The sequence below is a fragment of the Pelodiscus sinensis genome, chromosome 17, assembly GCF_049634645.1.
Source record: "Pelodiscus sinensis isolate JC-2024 chromosome 17, ASM4963464v1, whole genome shotgun sequence".
In the NCBI taxonomy this organism is placed as follows: Eukaryota; Metazoa; Chordata; order Testudines; family Trionychidae; genus Pelodiscus; species Pelodiscus sinensis.
Window position 1 is genome coordinate 31,070,006 of NC_134727.1, and position 19,697 is coordinate 31,089,702.

Consider the following 19,697-nt stretch of genomic DNA (forward strand, 5'->3'; position numbering starts at 1 on the left):
TCTCCTGTACCCCATCTCCACAGAGTGAGCAGGGGTGGAGTTTCGGAAGGGAAGAAGGTGGGGAAAGTGTATTTGGGTTTGAGGTAGATCCTGGACTGACTTAAATTCAGAAAGTGATCTTGTGCTTTAAAAGGTTGGAGACCACTGTTGTAGATGAAGCGTGTCTTCCTCCATCACTTTTGGTATAAGAATCTTATCCTCCACCTCAGCCTATGAGTGGGAATCTCTTCATCTCTGCAGGATGAGGACAGTAAGTATGTTCTTCCCTGGAGTGATGGGGTCTCTTCTCTCCTAAACTCACTGGCCAGTACTGGCACTCCTCAAGACTCTTCTCTCTCCTTGGGTATTTGGATAGAGTCTCTTCCTCTTTTTACAGGTGTTTCCCAGTTAGCATCTCTTCTTACTGTTGGGAACCCGGGCAGGAGTTTCTAGTGGAAAAGAGCATGGAACAGGGGAGTCCTTTGCCAAAATTCGGCCACTAAGGGAAGGCCATTAAGGGAAGTCACGTTCTCTCTGAACGCTGCCAAACCAGCCTGCCAGAGATGGTTCATTATCCTGCCTGGGTCTCATAAAGGTATTTTTATGGAGCAATTCTGGCTTTTAGAATGCACCAGACTATAGCAAATGTCAGTGGTTTATGAAAAAACATCTCTGTATAGGATAACTCAAAAGTCTTAGAAGTTTGGAAAGGCACCTCCGGCCCCTTCCTCCATCCAGACACGCTAGATCCTCACAACCCCACCAGTGTCGTCCACAATCAATAGGCTCTGTACATTTTTCCCAAGGAGCAAGGTAGGAAAATGCCCAGGAAGGACACAAATTGCTGTTATCTTTTTGCCCAAGTTTCTACCTCCCGCCTGAATGGAAAAGGAATCCACTTCTTGCCAGGGCTTGGATCCTCGCTCTCTGCCTTCCCCACTGCCCGGGCAATCTAAGGAGGGGGGACTTTGTGGGCGCCCCTTGTTAAAATGTTAGCCTGGCGGCATGTGGGGCTATCACCCCTTTTAGGGCATGAAGTTTCCAGGCGTGTGGGGCTGAGAGCAGAGGAAGTTTGGGTCCCTCTTGTCCCCTTACCTGCCCTGCCAGGGCGCTGGGACAATTTGCATAGTGGGGGCCATTGAACCAAACTGTAAACCTGTATATGAGGGGCACCTTCAAGCCATGGAGTGCCTGGAGCCAGTCCCAGCCCCTATGCCTAGGGCCGGCAGGGCTAGGGTGAGGCCGGGGTGCAGAAAAGACCCGACCCCCGCTGCTCTCTGCAGCAGCAGCGTGGCCCGCCCTCGGCCGGCAGATGGCGCCAGATCTCGCCCTTTGGCCGGCCGCCTGCGGGAAGCGCAGCGCGCACCTCCAGACAGGCGCACAAAGCGGCTGGGCGAAGCCGTCTCGGGGCTCGCGGTGTCTCCGACCCACAGGCAGGGAGCGAGCCGCGGCAGCAGCGCAGAGCGGGGAGAGGCGGCCGTCGCTGCACGCCCCGCGCCCCGGCCGCCCGAAGGTAAGTGCCTGCAAACTTCGCTCCCCGGATTTGCAGCGGGCGAGCCCCTCCTGCAAGTCCCGGACGGGTGGGCGGGCAGGGGGGCTCCTGCACCCAGAAGTTGGGGGCGGGCAGGCAGGAAAGACAACTTCTTCCCCTCCGCCTGGAGATGCCTCCCCTGCCTGGCGGGGTCCGGGGGGTGGGCACTGGCTGGGGGCGCTCCCAGCCCCCTCCCCAGAGATCTCCTGCAAAGGCTCCTCCGGGCGGCGGCCACCTCCCCGCCTCGCCCCCCAACCCCTGGGCTGCCGCTCGCTGCCCGGCGTGAGCCACCCCCCCCAGCTGGGCTCGCTTGGCTGCTCCTCTCTCGGCAGATGCCTCGGATAGTGGTGATTGTCGCGTGGTGTTTCCTGCAAGTGGAAGGCCGGCGCCCGGAGCTGCCCCCCAGCCCCCACCACGGCAATGGCCATTTCTGGGACAACGACAAGTGGCTCAGCACCGTGTCGCAGTACGAGAGAGACAAATACTGGAACAAGTTCCGGGATGTGAGTGCCGCTTTCTGCCCTTGCGCCTCCCCCCGCGCGGACCTCGCCTGTCTCTGCGCGGCCCTTCCCTGGGAGGGGCTGGGGGGTCCCCGCCACCGGTGGCTGCGGGGCTGCTTGGAGCGCGGTCCCGAGTCAGAGGCTGTAAAAGCGCCGGAGCCGGCCGCGAGCAGTGGGCATTTCGAGCCAGCCCCCCGCCCACCTCGTGTGTGGTCTTGAATGTTCTACCCGGGAGTAACTTTGAGAAGTTTCCTGTGCCCGGTGCTTCAGAGACCGTGCAAAATGGTGACACATGTTGAAAAATGGGTTGATTCCTGGCATCGAGTGTGTGTGTGTGTGTTGGGGGGAAGGAGGGGCTGAAACCTTTTAACCCGCGTAGATCTAGAAGAACAAAGCTGGCAATAGTGTTATCAGTTCGGCTCCTGGCAAGAGTTGGCTTAAAGAAGCAGTTTTCTGAGTACATGTTCCTGTAACAAAAAGCAACATGAAATAACTAACAGACCTGGCATAGCATTTTATCTGTGCGGCTACTTTGCATGGTTTGTTTCAGTGTGTTATGCTGTAGAAAAGAACAAGTCTTGCATTCCCACAGTTTCCATGCTGAGGTGTACTGTGAGGCCATGCAGTAAGAGGTGCGCTAATCTTATATGCTAACATTGGGGTAAATGTTAAGAGACCTGCACCCCAGCCTGAGTTGGAGGCACAAGCATGCTAATGTTGACTATTAGCAAAGACAGTATTGTCATTGCATGTGACTTCTGCAATATGTCTGCAGTGTGATTCTATACATGGGCAGTGAAAGAAGGGAGAGTTTATATGGAAACATCATCAAAAGGAAGGGCTCACACAATGTTATATTAAAAATAAATGTTGTGCCTTGCATCCTTGATGATGTGCCAGGCCTTGGAAAAAGAGAAACAAGATGCAATACTTAAAATACCACCTAATTGTTTGGCTTGCCTAGACTAAACTGGAATTATGGTTGTGGGTTGCTGTTCTTTTTGTGGCTCCAGGTTGCCTTGTTTGTTTTTTTCTTTGTGAGAAATCCTGTTCTCTATCTTTCTTATTGAAACTTTAGACTTCTTTCAGTCACCATCATCTTCTGGCTGAATGGTTGCCTACATACTTACTATCCTAAGGGGCCCAAGACTATGGTCTTAACGTTGTTAGAAAATAATGTCAGGAAATAGGTCCATGAACTCTTGTTATAAGGTCCATCTGTTGAGTCTGAGGAAGTTATTTTCTTTTGATGAAACTTAAGAAAAGCTACATTCTATTTTAACAAAGGGTTCAAAGCTACAAATGTATATATGTTGTATGAATTCATAGATATTCCATTTAGAAGGGACCATTATGATAATCTAGTCTGGCTTTTTGCATAACACAGGCTAGGAGGTTTAACCCAATAATTTCTGCATCAAACCCAGTAATTTCTGCATCAAACCCAGTATGATGATTTAGCAGGATTTAGAGAGAGAGTAAAAACTATTAAAGGCAAAGAAATCAATCCAACTGTCCCTTTAATTAGAGAGCAGAATTTTAGCAATAGCTGAGCACCATTGCTTTCATTCTGAGCCCTTCCAAAAATTATCTTTACATTGAAACTTATTCTTATTCCAGCTAAAAGGTTTGAAGAAAGTTTAATCACCTGGGTTTTTTTAGTTTTCCAAGGGGAATTGGCTGGAAAATTATATTTTTCTCCTGTAAAAGTTTCAGAGATGATAACCTTTTTTATCATCATCAACATGTTTCTTTGAATTTTTGGGTTGAGATTGTCACAAAAACACATATATGTTTTGGTTTTGCAAGCAAGAGCTTTATAGTTCAAATATTCAGTTTGTCAAAACTTTAAAAATATTTTGGAGTTTTTTTACTAAGACCTCTCAACATTTTTGAAAATAAAAGGAATTTTCTAGCTGTTTTTTCCCTTTTTAGTTGTCAAAGTTATTTCTAGAAGAAAGAGAAATATTGTGATGGAAACATTTTCACACTCCTCCCTATCTAAACATAAGCAAAGGGACTTTGAAGGGAGTGTGCAAATATCTCCGTGCCTAAATTATTTACATGATTTTGTTCAGCCAGTTTGGACAAATGCAAAAGTACTTCTCTTAAGAAAGATTAATCAGTTGCACAAATACAAAATGGGAAATGGCAGCCTAGAAAGATGTACTGCAGGGAAGGATTTAGGGTTATAGATAATCACAAACTAAATACAGGTGAATAAAATATTGCTGTTGTACCAAAAACCCAAAGGGCTAATATCATGGTGAAATGTACTGCAAGCGTGTTGAAAGCAAGACACAACAAGTAATTTTTCAATTTAGCATTGACAAGGTCTCAGCTGGAGTAGTAAGTCTACTTCTGAGCACCACGCTTCAGGAAAGATGTGAACAGCTTAGTGGAAGTCCAGAGAACAATAACAAAAATGACTAAAGGTCTGGAAAACGTGACCTATGAGGGAAGTTGAACAAAATGGGTTTGTTTAATCTGGAGAAGACTGAGGGGGACATAAGAGGCTTCAAGTACAAAAAAGTTTGTTTTATAAATAGATGGGTGATAAATTGTTCTCCTTAGTCACTGAGGACAGGACAAGAAGTAATAGGTTTAAATTGCAGTGAGAGAGATTTAGTGTAGGCATCAGGAAAAACTTCCTAATAGTAAGGACAGTTGAGCAATGGAACAAATTACCTAGGGAGGTTGTGGAATCCACTTCGTCACCTAACATACAATCATAGAATGCTAGGACTGGAAGGGAATCTCGTGAGGTCATCAAATGCAGTTCCCTGCCCTCACAGAAAGACCATGCACTGTCTAGATCATCCCTGAAAGATGCCTATCCAACCTGCTCTTAAATATCTCCAGTGATGGAGATTCCACAACCTCCCTATGCAATTTATTCCAGTGCTTAACCACCCTGACAGTTAGGAAATTTTTCCTAATGTCCAATCTAAACCTCTATCATAAGAGGCCAAGGAGAATAATTTTCTTCCTCCGCCTTGTAACACCCTTTTAGATACTGGAAAAACCGTCAAACACCTGTCAGGGATGGTCTACATAATACTTAGTCCTGCCTCAGAGCAGGGGACTGCACTAGATGACCTATCAAGGTCCCTTTCAGTCCAACATTTCTGGATTCTATGATCAACTTGATATTGCTTACGATTTATCAGCGAGTAGGGGCCAGGAGCGTCATCAGCCTCTGCAGGCCTCTGGACAAGGTGTCAGGTGGACCAGCTCTGTGCCCCCAGAGGGGGCGGAGACTTAGGAAGAATGGGAAGGGCTGGGTCAGCCAGCCTTCTGCACCACCCAGAGTTTGGGGTCCCCTAGCCCTCAGAGCTACACGCAATGCCCCATCCTGTTGGTGGGTCAGGTGGAAGGACAAAGACCCATACTCTTTTAGTGGAGTTGCACACACATTTGAAAGTTGCCAGAGTTGGAAATAATCAAATCCTTCAAGTGTTCTCATGCTAGTGTGCAGTTGTGCTCTTAATAGCTTTATTTCTCTTTAAAACTATACTCCTGAATGTTGTGTGAAATCTTCTGCACATAAAATTAAGACATTCAAAGTTATGGCTCATGTATTTATTCAGGGCCAAATCCTCTATAATAGAATCTGCCCGAACACAGCAGAACTAATGTGGTTCCACACTACCCACAATGTCATAACAGTGTTCCCCACAGAGCAACTGATGAACCTTTTATGCAGAAAACTCATAGTGAGGATTAATTCATAATGAACTGAGACCACTTACCTGAATTAGGGATCCCAGGAGGTTTAGGACCTTTTAATGTATGTGCATTGACTTTATGACTTCAGTTGATTTGCCTTAACTTTCTTGCGGGTCCCCCATATAAACTAGGGATGTTAAATATCGGTTAATAGAATAGTCGAGTAACCTCATGAATTCTTATTGGTTAGTCGACTATTCTATAGTCCCTGGGAGTGGGGCTGGCAGCAGCGCAGGATTCCAGGCAGGAGCTAGTCTGTGACGGGAGCCAGTTTAAAAACAAGCTCCTCTTGCAGACCAACTGCTCGTTGCCCTGTGCTGTTGCCTCTGATAAAGAGGCAGCAGTGTGGGATGGCAGCAGCCCCTGTCTGTGGCAGGAGGGGAGTGGGTGTCTGAGCTCCCGGACTTAGCGTGAACCGGAACTGAGCCAGGCTGCCTGCCAGCCTGGCTCCTACTATACTTTAAATCCAGAGCCACAGCAGGGGTAGGTCCCGCACTCAGCATGAGTTACAACTGAGGCAGGCTGCTGAAAAATTTCCTGGTTTGAGGGGGGGAGGGAAAAGCATGTATTCTATAGCATTAAACAATAAGCAAAAGCTTATAGGTTAAATCAACTACACTGTTGCTTCCCTAATGTAAACCTGCTGTAAGTGTGTAGTAGCAACCACCACACCGGGACTATGCAGATGCTCTGTGTGCCACCCAGGCAAAGGTCTTTTACTCCCAACTGACTGTCAATGCAGCATCACTGTATAAAATGTTTTACTCATGGAGCCCGAATTTTACATGAAGGAAGTAAAGATAATTCTGGAGAAAGCCTGATCCTGTGCTACTGACCAAAAGGTGAGCAAGATGGGGGAAATAATTATTACTACTTTGAGTCGTAAGCACAAGGAAGTGGTAAGGAGGTAAGGTTGCTGTGGAAATAGGGCTTTAGAACATTTTATTGTACTTTTCCGCATGTATAAGTCTCAGTTGTAATGTTTCATTAACATCGTTTTTGAAATTGGTGCATAATTAAATTTTGATTGAGGCTTCTTTCATTTCTGGCAGTCCTTTGCAAAATTAATTGGGTCTTTTGCCATATGAAGTCCAATATGGTCTGCTCTGGGAAGATAGCTATTGATTGTCTTTTTAGTACAGTCCATTTTTCTGCCGAGTAAAGATTTCAGACTGGTTGCAGTTGATGGCCCAGTGGTCATTACTCTTCTATAAGAACAGAGCAGTGAGGTGCATCTCGTAAAAGTCTGTATTATGTATGCATAATCAGGTTGGCCTTGGTTTTTAAGGGCTGATACTAAACTTTAATAACATGAACTGATGACCTTTTGACATCATGAAAAGGCTTTAAAGCATTCAGTTAAAATTAATATTTTAAAATAAATGTTTTCATGTCCTTTGAACAAATGAAATGTAGTTGAAGGTAACTTTTTAAACATTTTATTTAAATGACTTCCCACAGTACCTGGATACTGAGCTCTTTGGGTTGAGTTTATGGATTGCTTTTCTAAACTGCAAATCATTTCACAGTATATATTTCTCCTCATTTTTTTCATAGTCATTGTAGGGTTCTCCATTTATAAATTGTACAATAGCTAATTGTTTTGGTGCTTCCAGAGAAGGATGCTGTGTTGACTTAAGAGGGTTGTATGGATGAATTAGGTTTTGATGATTCAATGCTATTACAGACATGAGAGATTAGCTGTGACTGGGTAGTGGTCAGTCTGATGTGCATGTTGTCAACAGGCTTCTTAACATAAGGGCTCAGTTCCTGCACAAATCAGTCACTGATGTTGTATTAGGTCTAACTTTGGCCCTTTGTAATTTAGGAAGCCAGGAGTGAAATTATTTCTAATTTTCTGGCTTTTAATTTGCACTTAGACCATGAAATTTTTAAATGCATTACTTGAAGTTGCAATTAAGCATCTATTCTATCATTGTACTATTGTAGCATATACAGTAGAGACACCTAAATAATATCAGTTGTACTTGCAGTTTTTCCTGAAAAATGTTAGCTGAAATCTAATAAAAAACAAAGGCCCATATTTATGTGCCCTGTAAATATTTTTCCTTCAGATATATGCTGATAGCTCCCAGTCAAAGGTTTCAAGGCAAGGTAACGATGGTTTGAATTAGGCTATTTGATTTTTCTCAGAATATAGTGTCAAGCCTCAATGCTGTAATCGAATCTATATGGATGGATCTTTGTGCCTGAGTAGATGATTGAGGCCAAAATGCAGTGAAGTGCGTTCTTATGAGCCTGTGATCTGAGTAACCGTATACATTATTATGAATAATAAGCCAGTCTACCACAGCTCAGGGTGTTCGTGGACATCTGGCATATAAAGCATAACATGAGTCTTTTCTTAATGTTTAATCTGTCATTAATCAAAATTATACGGACAGGCTAGGTCTGTTTCTTCCAGCTAGAAGTCATATCTGCTATGGTACATTAATACTTATATATATCTGAGGGAGTTTATCCATCTGTGAGTCTGTTGGTTCAAGAACTCCTCCTAAAAGGTAAGAGCTAGGACCACCACATTTGGTATGCAGCTTCCTCCTATTGTATCTTAAAGCAGTGTGTCTCAAAGTGGGCAGTGGCCTGGGTTGTGCTGCTTCTTGCGGCTCTCCTTGGCTGGAAGCAGCGAATCCGAGCCAATGGGAGTCGTGAGACTCAGTGGCTGCAGAGCTGTTGGAGAAACAAATTGGAGTGGCCCATTAGCAGCTTTCTCAAAGAGGGCCCGAGTCAGGGTCAGGGTTTGGCTGTGCCAGGACAATGGGATTGCGTGGAATGCGATTGTTTCTCCTCAAACAGAGAGGGAGGCTGTGATAGCCGGGGCAGTTACACTCTGGAATGATCACAGGGCAGCAGCAAAGCGTACGGGGGGAATGTTGTACTCCAGAATACCTACAAGGGGGCAGCAAGCAAGTGTGCCCCCCGTCGCCCTGGGGAGTTGCGAAGCAGCTGGTGGCCAGGTAGTGTGGCCCCCTTCCTCTTTGGGCTAATGCCAGGAAGCAGTCAGCAGCTGCCCCCCACCTTTGCCTGAGCCCCCCTCACATCCCAACCCTCTACCCTGACTTCTGCACCCTTCATGCCATGCTGCTTTCTGGAAGTGCCCAGCAGATCTGGCTCCTGGGGGGGAGGGGCTGGAGCTCTGTGACATGCATGCTGCTCTTATCTATCGGGTGAAAGCAGCACACGGTGCCCCATGGTCCCCTTCCTAGGAGCTGGACGTATTGCTTTGGCCACTTCCCTTTTGGCCCCAGCACAGAGCTGCCTCTGCTCCCCCACCCGTGGCAGCTTTGGGAGAGGCATCTCTCCCTGCGGCAGCCCTGAGCTCCTTAAGGGGAACTTAGGCAGAGTCGGACATGCATGGCACTGTCTGTTCAGCCACGCGAGTCTGGTGGTGACGGGGCTGCAGCAGCCAAGGCAGCGGCAGTGCTGGGACAGCCTGGGCGGTGGTGGACCGCTATCTGAGCCGCCTGCCACCCGGCTCGGACCCTGGCTGCCTAGGAGGGGAAGCCTGGCTGGAGCCGCATCAGTCCAAGCAGAGGTGGGGCTGTAATATCCTGGCTGGCGGCAGTAGGTCTGCATCTGCTCGGGCAGCGGTGGCAGCATGATTGGGGCTGCCTGCCTACCAGCAGCAGGGCTGGGGCTGCAGCTGTGGCAGCCTGGGAAGGGGAGGCCAGGCCGGACCCTGGCAGCCAGACAGAAGCAGCACAGCTGGGGCAATGTGTCACTAGGTGGCAGGGCGAGAGCTGAAGACGCAGCAGCCTGGGAGAGGAAACCTGGCCATGGCCACAGCTGCCCAGCAGAAGCAGTGTGTCTGGCCACGTGCCACCTGGCACGTAGCGGGGCTCGGGTTGGGGCTGGCCAGTGGGCAGCCTGGCCAAACTGAAGGAACCAGCAGTGGGGAGGGGCAGTGGGCTGAAGGGCTGGTGTCAGGGGACCTCCCATTATCTGGCAAATTCCCTCATCCTGGCATGGTCAGGTCCTGAGGGTGCCGGACCAGGGAGGTCCAACCTGTAGAATCCATGGCTGTGTCTAGACTGGCCAGTTTTTCCGGAAAATCAGCCGCTTTTCTGGAAAAACTTGCCAGCTGTCTACACTGGCCGCTTGAATTTCCGTAAAAGCACTGACTTCCTACTGTAAGAAATCAGTGCTTCTTGCGGAAATACTATGCTGCTCCCGTTCAGGCAAAAGTCCCTTTTGCGCAAAAGGGCCAATGTAGACAGTTCAGATTTGTTTTCTGCAAAAAAGTCCCGATGGCGAAAATGGCGATTGGGGCTTTTTTGTGGAAAAGCGCGTCTAGATTGGCACGGATGCTTTTCCGCAAAAATGCTTTTGCAGAAAAGCATGTGTGCCAATCTAGACGCCCTGTTCCGAAAATGCTTTTAACGGAAAACTTTTCCATTAAAAGCATTTCCGGAAAATCATGCCAATCTAGACGTAGCCTATGGGTTGTTGGAAAGGAGAACAGAACTGCAGTGAGCACAGCTGTGTGCCAAATCTTAAATAACAGCAGCAGATAATTAGGGCTCTGATGTGATTATATTAATTCATAATCTGTTTTTTAAAGAAAATATATGCTTCCTAAATATTGCTACTTGTAATGCCCTCAACCATCAGGGCATTTTCTTTCTGGTGTGGACAAGGACAAAAACAGTGGCACGTAACTCTGAAATGATACATTCAGAAGGTAGTGTCCAATGCGTATAATTAACTGGCACACCTCGCTTGTTCATGAATGCCCTGAGATTCTAGTGCTAAATAGGTCACCAGAAAAGTAAAGTGTTCCCTTTAATTTCATATTATATGAAAATACAACAGTGATTTGGAACTTGATGGCTTCCTCCTGTATTGAAAAAGCTTGTAGAATTTAATCACCATTATATTCCTGGTATAGGATACAATAGGCTTCAAATTGTCTATTAAATTCTACAAGGTTTTAGAGTAACCATTAAAGGACTCCATTTTTTTTGTTCACATTAAATTTTATAGGACTTTTGCCCCCTCCCAGTGTAGTTTTATTACAGATTTAAAACTGTATCTGCATCAGATTCCTGAAAGGTGAGGAAGCTATAGTGCTACTGGAGGTAGTTTGTACGTCTGAGCATTGCAGTGGAAGCTGTAGGAAATACAGTGATGTAGAGGGCATGCTGTTCATTTGGAGGGACCAAAGAGAAATCTTCTGTTTTGTGATGAAAGAATCTGGAAGCTCAAGTATGTGCACGTGGCAAATGAGAGATCCTTCATGGAGGGAGAAGAGCAGGCAAATCAAACCTAAACATCTGTACTTATATAACTCAAAACCCCGGTCTCCTCAAATAAAAATAAATGTGAGCCAATTCATCAGCAGCGATATTAGTGAAACCCTAGGAACAATAGAACCAATATAGCCGAGAGCCTATATCTCTAAGTACTCTCTAGAGCGGATAAAAGGCATAGTGGATGTAAAACTAGGCATATTGAGCCCCTATTTGTTGTGCATTGATGGGGCTGTGAGTCTCTGCTCCTAAAGTCTGATTTGAGTCTTGCTTACTTCAGTTTTATACTTTTGATCTCAGTGAGATTATGCCTGATTTAAGGTCCAAGAGAATCAACCTAATTAGTGAGAGGATGGCAGAGTGGTCTGTTTCCTTCTCTTGGGTGTTCTGGTTTCCGGAGGCAGGTGTGGGTTCAAGACCTACTCCTCACACAGCCTAAAATTTAGACAAGCATCTGTCAGGGAGGATCTAGTGCTTGCTTCTGCTGTGAGAGAAGGGGACTGGATTTGATGACCTCTCAAGGTCCCTTCTAGTTCTAATATTCTGTGATTCTATAATTAGTCCAGGTTTGCTTAAATATATCAACACAGATGCCTCCATGTTGTTTTCTTGCTTTTGAATATTAGTGGGGGAAATTGTGGTAATTATTTCTGGAAGGCTCCTTAGAAGGATCCCACCCTCGGAGGTGTTAAATACACCAGTTTTGGCTTCTGAGTGGGCTATGATTGTAATGCTAAACAGGCCACCAGAGCTGTATAGCATCACCAGATAGGACAGTACTAAGGCTGAGTCTTGCCTGGCTGTGATCCACCCATCTCCTCTAAAATCTCCTTAGAAAGGTCATTTCCATTTCTCATGTGGGCAGACAAGTGTTGGTTCTGAATTTTGAGGTGATTTGGACAAACCAGTTACCAGATGCAGGACTCTGGGGAGGGGCAGTGTAATGTGTGTGGTTTGAAAATTTTGTTCAAGAATTCTCGAGCACATCCCATTTTCAAAATTGCCGCTCCTTGAAACACCAAAGGAGCTGAGGTGAAGTCTTGGCCTCATTGAAGGCAAGAGCAAAAAACTCATATTGAATGGGAACAAGGCTGAGCCAAGGAAAGGAGAAAGCTTGTCACTGGTGTATTCAGACAGTGGTTCTGAAACTTTAGTAACCTGAGGATCCCCATTTTTGACCTGCAGTTTTGGGGGATCTCCATTCACTCCATCCCTCCTCCCTCTGTCACTCACTCACTGTTCCTGGGGTGTGGGAGGTGGGTGAGGGCTCCAGCTGAGGATATAGACTCTAGGGTGGGGCTCGGGGTGAGGGGTTTGGGGGTGTAGGTGGGCTCTTTGAGCTGGGACAGGGGTTGGGGTGTGGCAGGGGTGTGAAGAATCTGTCTGGGAGAGCAGGCTCCAGAGTGTGACTGGGGATTAAGGGCTTGGTGTGCAGGAGGCGGCTCTGGACTGGGGACTAGAGTGTTGGGGGGAGTGTTGGGTGTTTGGGTGTGGGAAGGGATTCTGGGATATGGGGGCTGAAGGCTCTGATTGGGGGCGTGGGGTAGGAACTGGGATGGTTGGTTTTGAGTGCAGGAAGGGGCTCAGGACTGGGGTAAGGGGCTGGGGGACTAGGGCTCGGGAGGGAGTTTGGGGTGTGGGCAGTAAGGGCTCTGGCTGGATGTGTGGGCTCCTAGGTGTTGTTGAAGATGAGGGATTTGGGGTACAGAGTGGGGTTCCAGGCTGGGGCAGGAAGTTGGGGTTCAGGGTCCTAGCAGCACTTTATTGCTGCTACTGGAAGCGGCTGCCAGGTTTCTGTGGCCCCAAGATGCAGGGTAGCCAGGAGAGCGCCGTGTGCTCCCCTTGTACCTGCAGGTGCTGTCCCTGCAGCTCCCATGCCTTGTGCTGCCAATGGGAACTGTGGAGCTGGAACTTGGGAGTGGGCAACATATATAGACTCCCTGGCACCCCTGAACCAGGCGCAGGGACCTGGCAGCCACTTCCGGGAGCTGCAGAGAACTAGGTCAGGTAGCGAGCCTGCCTTAATCCTTGGCTGCAGGTCCCAGGAGGCACTAGGAGGGAGGAGAAGGATTTGATCAGTAGAGTTCATGGTCCTCAGTTTCTGAATCACTGTATTAGGTAAACCTAAATAGCTGATCAGACTGTGGTGGATTTTTAAAGAGTGCCACATGATTGGAAGTGATCTTCACCCAGGATAAATTAACAATAAGGGAGCCAGTTTATCCAGACATTATTCATTGTACAAAGTAGGAGTAATGATGGTAATACTGAGGATGGTCTCATTAGAGGAGAGTTAAGGTTAAACATGAAAGATTTGAAAGTGTGGAAACTCACACGTAAGACACCAAAAGCAACTTGAATCTTTTTTTCCCTTTCTAGTGAGACCATCTTCTATCTCCCCATCTTTGCTTGTACTTTGTAAGATGTAGATTTTTGGATAAATTGGCATGCCTCTATTGACTTCCATGGAGCTATGCCAGTTTACACAAGACCTAGCTCTCAAGTCTCTTCCAATCACATCATCCTTTAAAAAAAATTATTGGTTTATACTGTTTGTATTTATAACTTCTGCTTCCTTGCAGTGTCTTTGTGACCCCCACCCCCTACCCCCAAATGACTGATGTACCTTGAGCCTTAACTCCATCTTAACAAACTGGTTTTGTCTGGGAATATAGGCAGCATTTCCTCGGTCATCTCATCAGTGAGTTTGTTGTGACTGGCTGGCAGCTAAAATTGGAATTGCTCGGTCGAACCAAACTCCCACTCTGTGAGTTTCAAGGGAAAATTGTGTTTCAGAATACAGTTTATGGCTAAACTAATTGCCAAGTTATTAAACAGAGGTTTTGGATGGAAACTGTTGTGACTCAGTAGATCAGTCATTTTCTTGTCATCTCTGCAGTGTGGTTTGTAATCGAGAACAGAAAATCCTTCTCATGAAATAGGTGTAAGGGGACTTAAATTTAATTTTGCATTCTTAGCTCACGTCTTACTAGACTTTGTATTATAAATCCACTTCACAAAGTCCCCTCTCAAGGACTAATGGAAAATCTGTTTCTGTAAGGCCAGTGCTAAATCTAGTTTCCAAGTTAGATTATTCAAATGTGTCCTGCTGTAGGGGCAAATTCTAGTTCGAATGAAAAGGGAAGTTGTGTGCGGCTGTCTGCCGGTCAGGGCAGGATTCTCTGGGAATTGCTAATGGGACATACAGGTGAGTCAGGTGCACAAGGATGCTCATTAGTTATAGACCAGCATCCATATCCACCTAGCTTATTCTGCAGGATACCCATATATGCTAGCCAGTTGGGAGAGCTGCGCATGTCCCCACCTTACAAGCAAAGAATGGGCAATAAGAGGCCTGTGGCAAACCATGTCTAGTCCAGGGTTAATCCCTGCCGGGCTGCCAGATCTTTAGGAACCTGCACATCTGCAGGCAGCATGACCATTTGCAGTTCCTGTCGGCTATGGGTTGCCATTTCCGGCCAATGGAACATGCAGGAAGTGCTGTCCTTATCTGCACCAGTAAATAAAGCATCTGGTGACCCACAAGATGCTAACCCCATATCTGACCTATGGGCTAATTATTGGCCACCCCTGCTTCAAACCATGCACCACATGTCCACAGTGTTTTGGCATGTCTCTGTGACTTGCAGTTCCCTGGTTATTCAGTTAGAACCCTGTCCTGTCTGTGCAGAGACCATGAAAGTCATCTTTACTCATTATCATACCTATGAAGCAGAAGGCAGGAGCTGGTTCTTCCATCTGTTTAAGATAGAAACTGTTATCTCCTTTAAAACAAAACCCGCAGCATTCTTTCAGTGGTCTCCAACCTTTTTAACCACAAGATCACTTGTTCAATTTAAGTGTACGATCTACCTCAAACCCAAATACCCTTGCCTCACTTCCTTCCCACCCTTCTTTGAGGCCCTGCTCCTGCTCCAAGGCCTCCCCCTGCTCACTCCATCCCCTTTTCTTTCCCATCCTCATGCACTTTCTCCAGGCTGGGGTAGGGTGTTGGGGTGCAGGCTTTGGTCTAGGGCCAAGGGGTTTGGAGTGTGGGAGGGGCTCTGGGCTTAGCCCAAGGCAGGAGATTAGGGTCCAGAAGGGCTTTCAGGGTGCAAGCTCTGGGAAGGAATTTGGGTGCAGGGGGACTGAAGTCTGGGGTAGGAGGTTGGGTGCAGGAGAAGGTCCAGGAAGCAGGCTCGGGCTGGGCACCATTTCACTGAGATATCTTCTGGGTGGTGGAGCAGTAGGGTTAAGGTAGGCTCACTCCTGCCTGGCCCTGCACCACTCCTGAAAGAAGGTGGCATGTACAGCAATGGCTCCTTGGTGCTATGTGCTGCCCCTCGTCTACAGGCACTGAGCACACAGCTTCTATGGGCCACGGTTCCCCGTTACTGATCAGTGGGAGCTGCAGGAATGGCATCTGCAGGCAAGGACAGCATGTGCCTTTTTCAGGGGCTGCAGGGACATGCCAGCCACTTCCAGGAGCAGCAGTTACCACAGGGATAATTACTCCAGCCCTGACAGGTTAGGCATTTTAGAACTCCCTGCTGAAAGAATTAAATGTAAGCGTAAGAGAGAAACGAAAATGATGAAATGCATAGACCAGTCAAAAACCAAAAAAAACCCAACCAAACAGAAAAAAACACTTTGCAAGCAGTAACAGAAGTAACAACACCCCATGGATGTGTTCGTTGGGAGTCGAGAGTGAAGGACAGTGTGTGTTTGGGAGAATGACAGAGGCACACACTATGTGAGTGAGACAGATTTTCACTGCCAAGCTCCATCCATCCCCTTCGCCCCACTCTTGTACCCTATCTCCACACACAGAGAAGAGGGACACCCTGACATCTGCACCCCCTGCTTCTTTCTCTCCAACCCTGCACGGCAAGCAGGAGGTTCCAAGGCAGAGGGCAGGACCAGCATGACAGTGGGTAGAGGGGCTACTGAAGTGCCGGCGCTTGATAGCTTCCCTGCCAAACCAGTCAGGATCACCTGTCAGAGGCTCTAAGATCTACTGGTAGATCCTGATCTACTGGTTGGTGACCACTGCTTTACATGTTGCATGTTTTATGGCAAAGTCCATATGATGAGCAGTGGCAATGAGATTCCTTCTTTCCACAAATGTGGAATTTCTCTCCATTTATACTCGTCTGAAATACAGGACAGGAAGTACTCATAGGCCAATGACATTTGGCATCCAGTATCTAGACATCCGGATTAGAAGTGTTTTTATCCCATGACGTTTTTTAATGTCCCTTTCAGTTGGTGTAACACATTTGTTTCTCAAATGAGCGAGAGCACTGTAATATCGCTGTGTTATTATGCACAGAAAAGCCATTTTTAGATTACCTTCAGAGGTTCCTAAAATCCATTGGAGGCAATTTCTTCCTGTCTTTATATCTTCGTTCTTTCATTTAGAACGACCGGTTTGTCACATCTTCTGAAGATTTCAATCAGCCCCAAACTCATGGCATTAAAACCTTTTGACTGTGCCACACTATGTAATCATTCTCCTAGCTTATCTGCCCTCATTTCAATATGTATTCTCCCATATCCATAAAAGCTAGACTTGGCAGAATTCAATTTTTATGTTGTTATAATTGTGATGGATAATATTGGTTTATTTTAAGCATGTTTTTATTTTTATCTATTTAAATGTTCACAGCACAAATTAATGTGTTATGTATTTTGTTCGTTTGATTACAAATATTTACACTTTATTCAAAATTATTGGAGGTTAGGGGTTGAAACAGTTATTTACTGACAGTGAGATTCAAAAATGTTAAAATCTTGTAACAATTTAAATACAAATTTTCAAAATATTAAAGTAAATTTCCTTAAACCCTAATGAAGTCTCAAGCTGCATATATGATTATTATCAATGGTAGTATTTTTGTCAGTTTGTATGTGTATGGTGAAATCAGCTTTTACTGACCTTTACCAATAAAAATCTAATTATAACAGATCCAGATCAATGGTCCTGCATAGTTCTCTAATTTTCACAGTACATTTAAACCCCACAGCAATGTTTCTGTAACTGAACTGCAGCAAACGTACGGGCTGCTTCTCTGTCGCTTGTATTCGGAACACTCTTGATTTAAGAGAATGTTGTTGTTCATATTCTGCTCTTGTATGTGCCAAGATCCAATATACTGTAAGGCTTTGGTCTCTTTGATTTCCCAAAGCTTTCTTACGGTTATTGGATGCGCTATGCAAACACTTGGTCTGGGTGTGAGTAGTAATCATAAAACAGAGAAAAGAGGTGACTTTGTAAAGATAAGAAAATCTGGATAATAATCAGCACTTCAGAATGTTGTTTTCAGAGAGTTTTATCTCAACTTGAGGAAGAGTTGTGAGAAGAATATTGTATTTCCCTTAGGCCTCCAAATTTCCTGTTGGTGGTTATTATAGCAACCCGCCGCCCGTTAATCTGAAACCATGTTATGCATTATCTAGACCTCTCCCTTGCCCCCCTGTATTGCATGCTGTGGAACAAGGAAAGGGTTTGGATAATGAGGAGGTCTGGATGAAGGCAAAAGACGAGCTACTGTCCGCTGGAGTTGCCACCTTGCTGCTGACTGGTGCCTCGGCCAGTGGAGGGAGTCCTCTGCACCCTTGCTATGCCAAGAGTGATTGAGCAGCACCGTGATAGTGCAGCTGCAGAAGGCTCCTTAAGTTCCTGCCAGTCCTACGGCATCCTGTCCCTTCTGGTGCAAGGTGCAGTGCTGGCAGGACAGACCTGGCGGAGGGTTTTTGCCCTGCACCTGAGCCCTGAAGAGAAAGTTCACTGGCCTGGCTGCAGAGCGGGGTGCCCTCTGCAGTCCTGCTGTGAGGGGAGTGAATAAGGGCAGAGCAGAGACACCCCTTCCCCATCAGGACCGCAGGGAAGAGAAAAACAGACTCCTGCCACAGAGGAGACCACGCTGCTGCTGAATGGCTCCTGCCCTGTCAGGTATCTAAATGAAATGCATGTGCAGCCATGGTGTTCAGATAATTTGGACTACACTGTGTTTCTACCATGGTAACACCCAGAGACGCCAGCCAGGACGGAGGACTTGTGCAAGGCACTGTATAAACAATACTAATAAGTGTAGTTGCTGCTCCAAAGAGCTTACATTTTCCAAGAAGGGTGCCTACATCACCTTTTGAGAAGGGACTTGGGCGTCTCCATACACACCTGAATTGTTATTTCATGCAAAGCCATTCACTTGGGCTTTAAACAATGATTTGAATTTTGTCCAATGGCTGCCAAAAAGGACCAGGTCTGAATGAATACTTCCAACAAATACGACGTGACTAGGGGAGTTACCCAGCACTGCTTGGGTCCTTAGCTAAAATAATTTATTTTTCTCCCTTTAAATCTTTGCTCTGAGGTAAGGGGTTCAGCATGCAGGCTGCCCTAGGGAGAGAGGACAACCCCAGCCCTCTGTCACCACAGCTGCTTGGAGCCAGGTGAGAAGCACCAATCCACGGCTGCTGCAGTTCCACAGCCGGGGGACGGACAGACAGACAGAGACAAACACTCTGAAATATATAGTAGATAACTGTCCCTTTCTCCACTCCTGCCCCCTGCTGGCCCAATGAGGTAATAGCTGTCTCAGTCCCCATCTCTGACTCCTTGCTGCCCCTCTGTGGCCATTATACAGTATAAGTGTCCAGTCTACCAGAGCCCTCCCTTTCCATTTTATATGAGAGAGTCACATTCCAGGCACATCCCATTGTCCTGGCTCAACCAAACACTTAACAGGGATGTGAAGGTTTAACTGGTTACCCAGTAAGCATTGCCTTACCAGCATGCTTACCAGGGTAACTGGTTGACTGGCGCTTGGCTGGGCCAGAACAGCCTCCTGCCTGCAGCGTATTTGTGGCAGGTTCTGCCTGGCCCAGCTGGGCCTCGTGAATGGGAGGGTGTTACAGCCTGGCCAAGATGGAGCTGTCCCCTGCCCTGAGGATGGTGCGGCGGGCCTGGCCCGACCAGAGCAGCCCCACATTGCTCTGTGGAAAAGGAATTACTCCAGCCTGGCTGGGCCCACTGCATTATATGGTGGGCCAGTTAACTGGTTAGACATATAGTTTAACTGGTTAACATTTTAAACGGCATTTTACATCTCTAACCCTTCCCTTGTTGTAAGAGGAAGATACATACTTAATTTGGTGTGCCTAGCTCTTACTGTTTAGGAGGAGTTCTTGAATAGACAGACTCACAGACAGACGGTCAGACATGGAAACTCTCTCAGATATATGTATATAGTAGAAGATTTGCAAGGGGCAATGGCCAATCGGTTAGGCCCAATATTTAGTTTTGATTTTAGAGACAGCTTGCATTTAATGAATATGTGTGTGTCTTATTTTTATGTCAATTTAAAAAGTTTTTGGTCCTTGAAATGTTGAAACCATATCTTTATAGCACTGTCTCAGTGGATTGACTAGGACTGGGGCAGTGGAGTTTCACTTTTCATGCTGAATAAAATAAAGCTTTGAGAGTTAGCATTTTCTGAGTCACTTTATTGATAAACAACTTAAACAAGAGGCAGATCTGATACAGTGTATTTGTGAATGGGTACTTTAAAAAGGGGGTGAGGATGTTTTGATGATTGTTTGCCTCATGGTGGGGGAGTTGTTCCACTTCTGCAAACTAAGTGTAGAGTTGGAGGATTATTAATCATGCTTAGCATTTGGACACCA

General features: G+C 46.4%; 1 protein-coding gene across 1 annotated transcript in view; it reads left to right on the forward strand.

Annotated features, from left to right (window-relative positions):
* Positions 1-1,312: 1,312 nt before the first annotated feature.
* The window catches only part of SPOCK1 (SPARC (osteonectin), cwcv and kazal like domains proteoglycan 1), a 637,569-nt gene continuing 619,184 nt past the window's right edge, over positions 1,313-19,697 (forward strand). Inside the window, exons 1-2 of the mRNA XM_075900445.1 lie at positions 1,313-1,492; positions 1,843-2,013. Of these exons, the coding sequence (XP_075756560.1) occupies positions 1,843-2,013 (171 nt within the window). The 5' untranslated portion in view covers positions 1,313-1,492. The remainder of the gene's footprint in view (positions 1,493-1,842; positions 2,014-19,697) is intronic.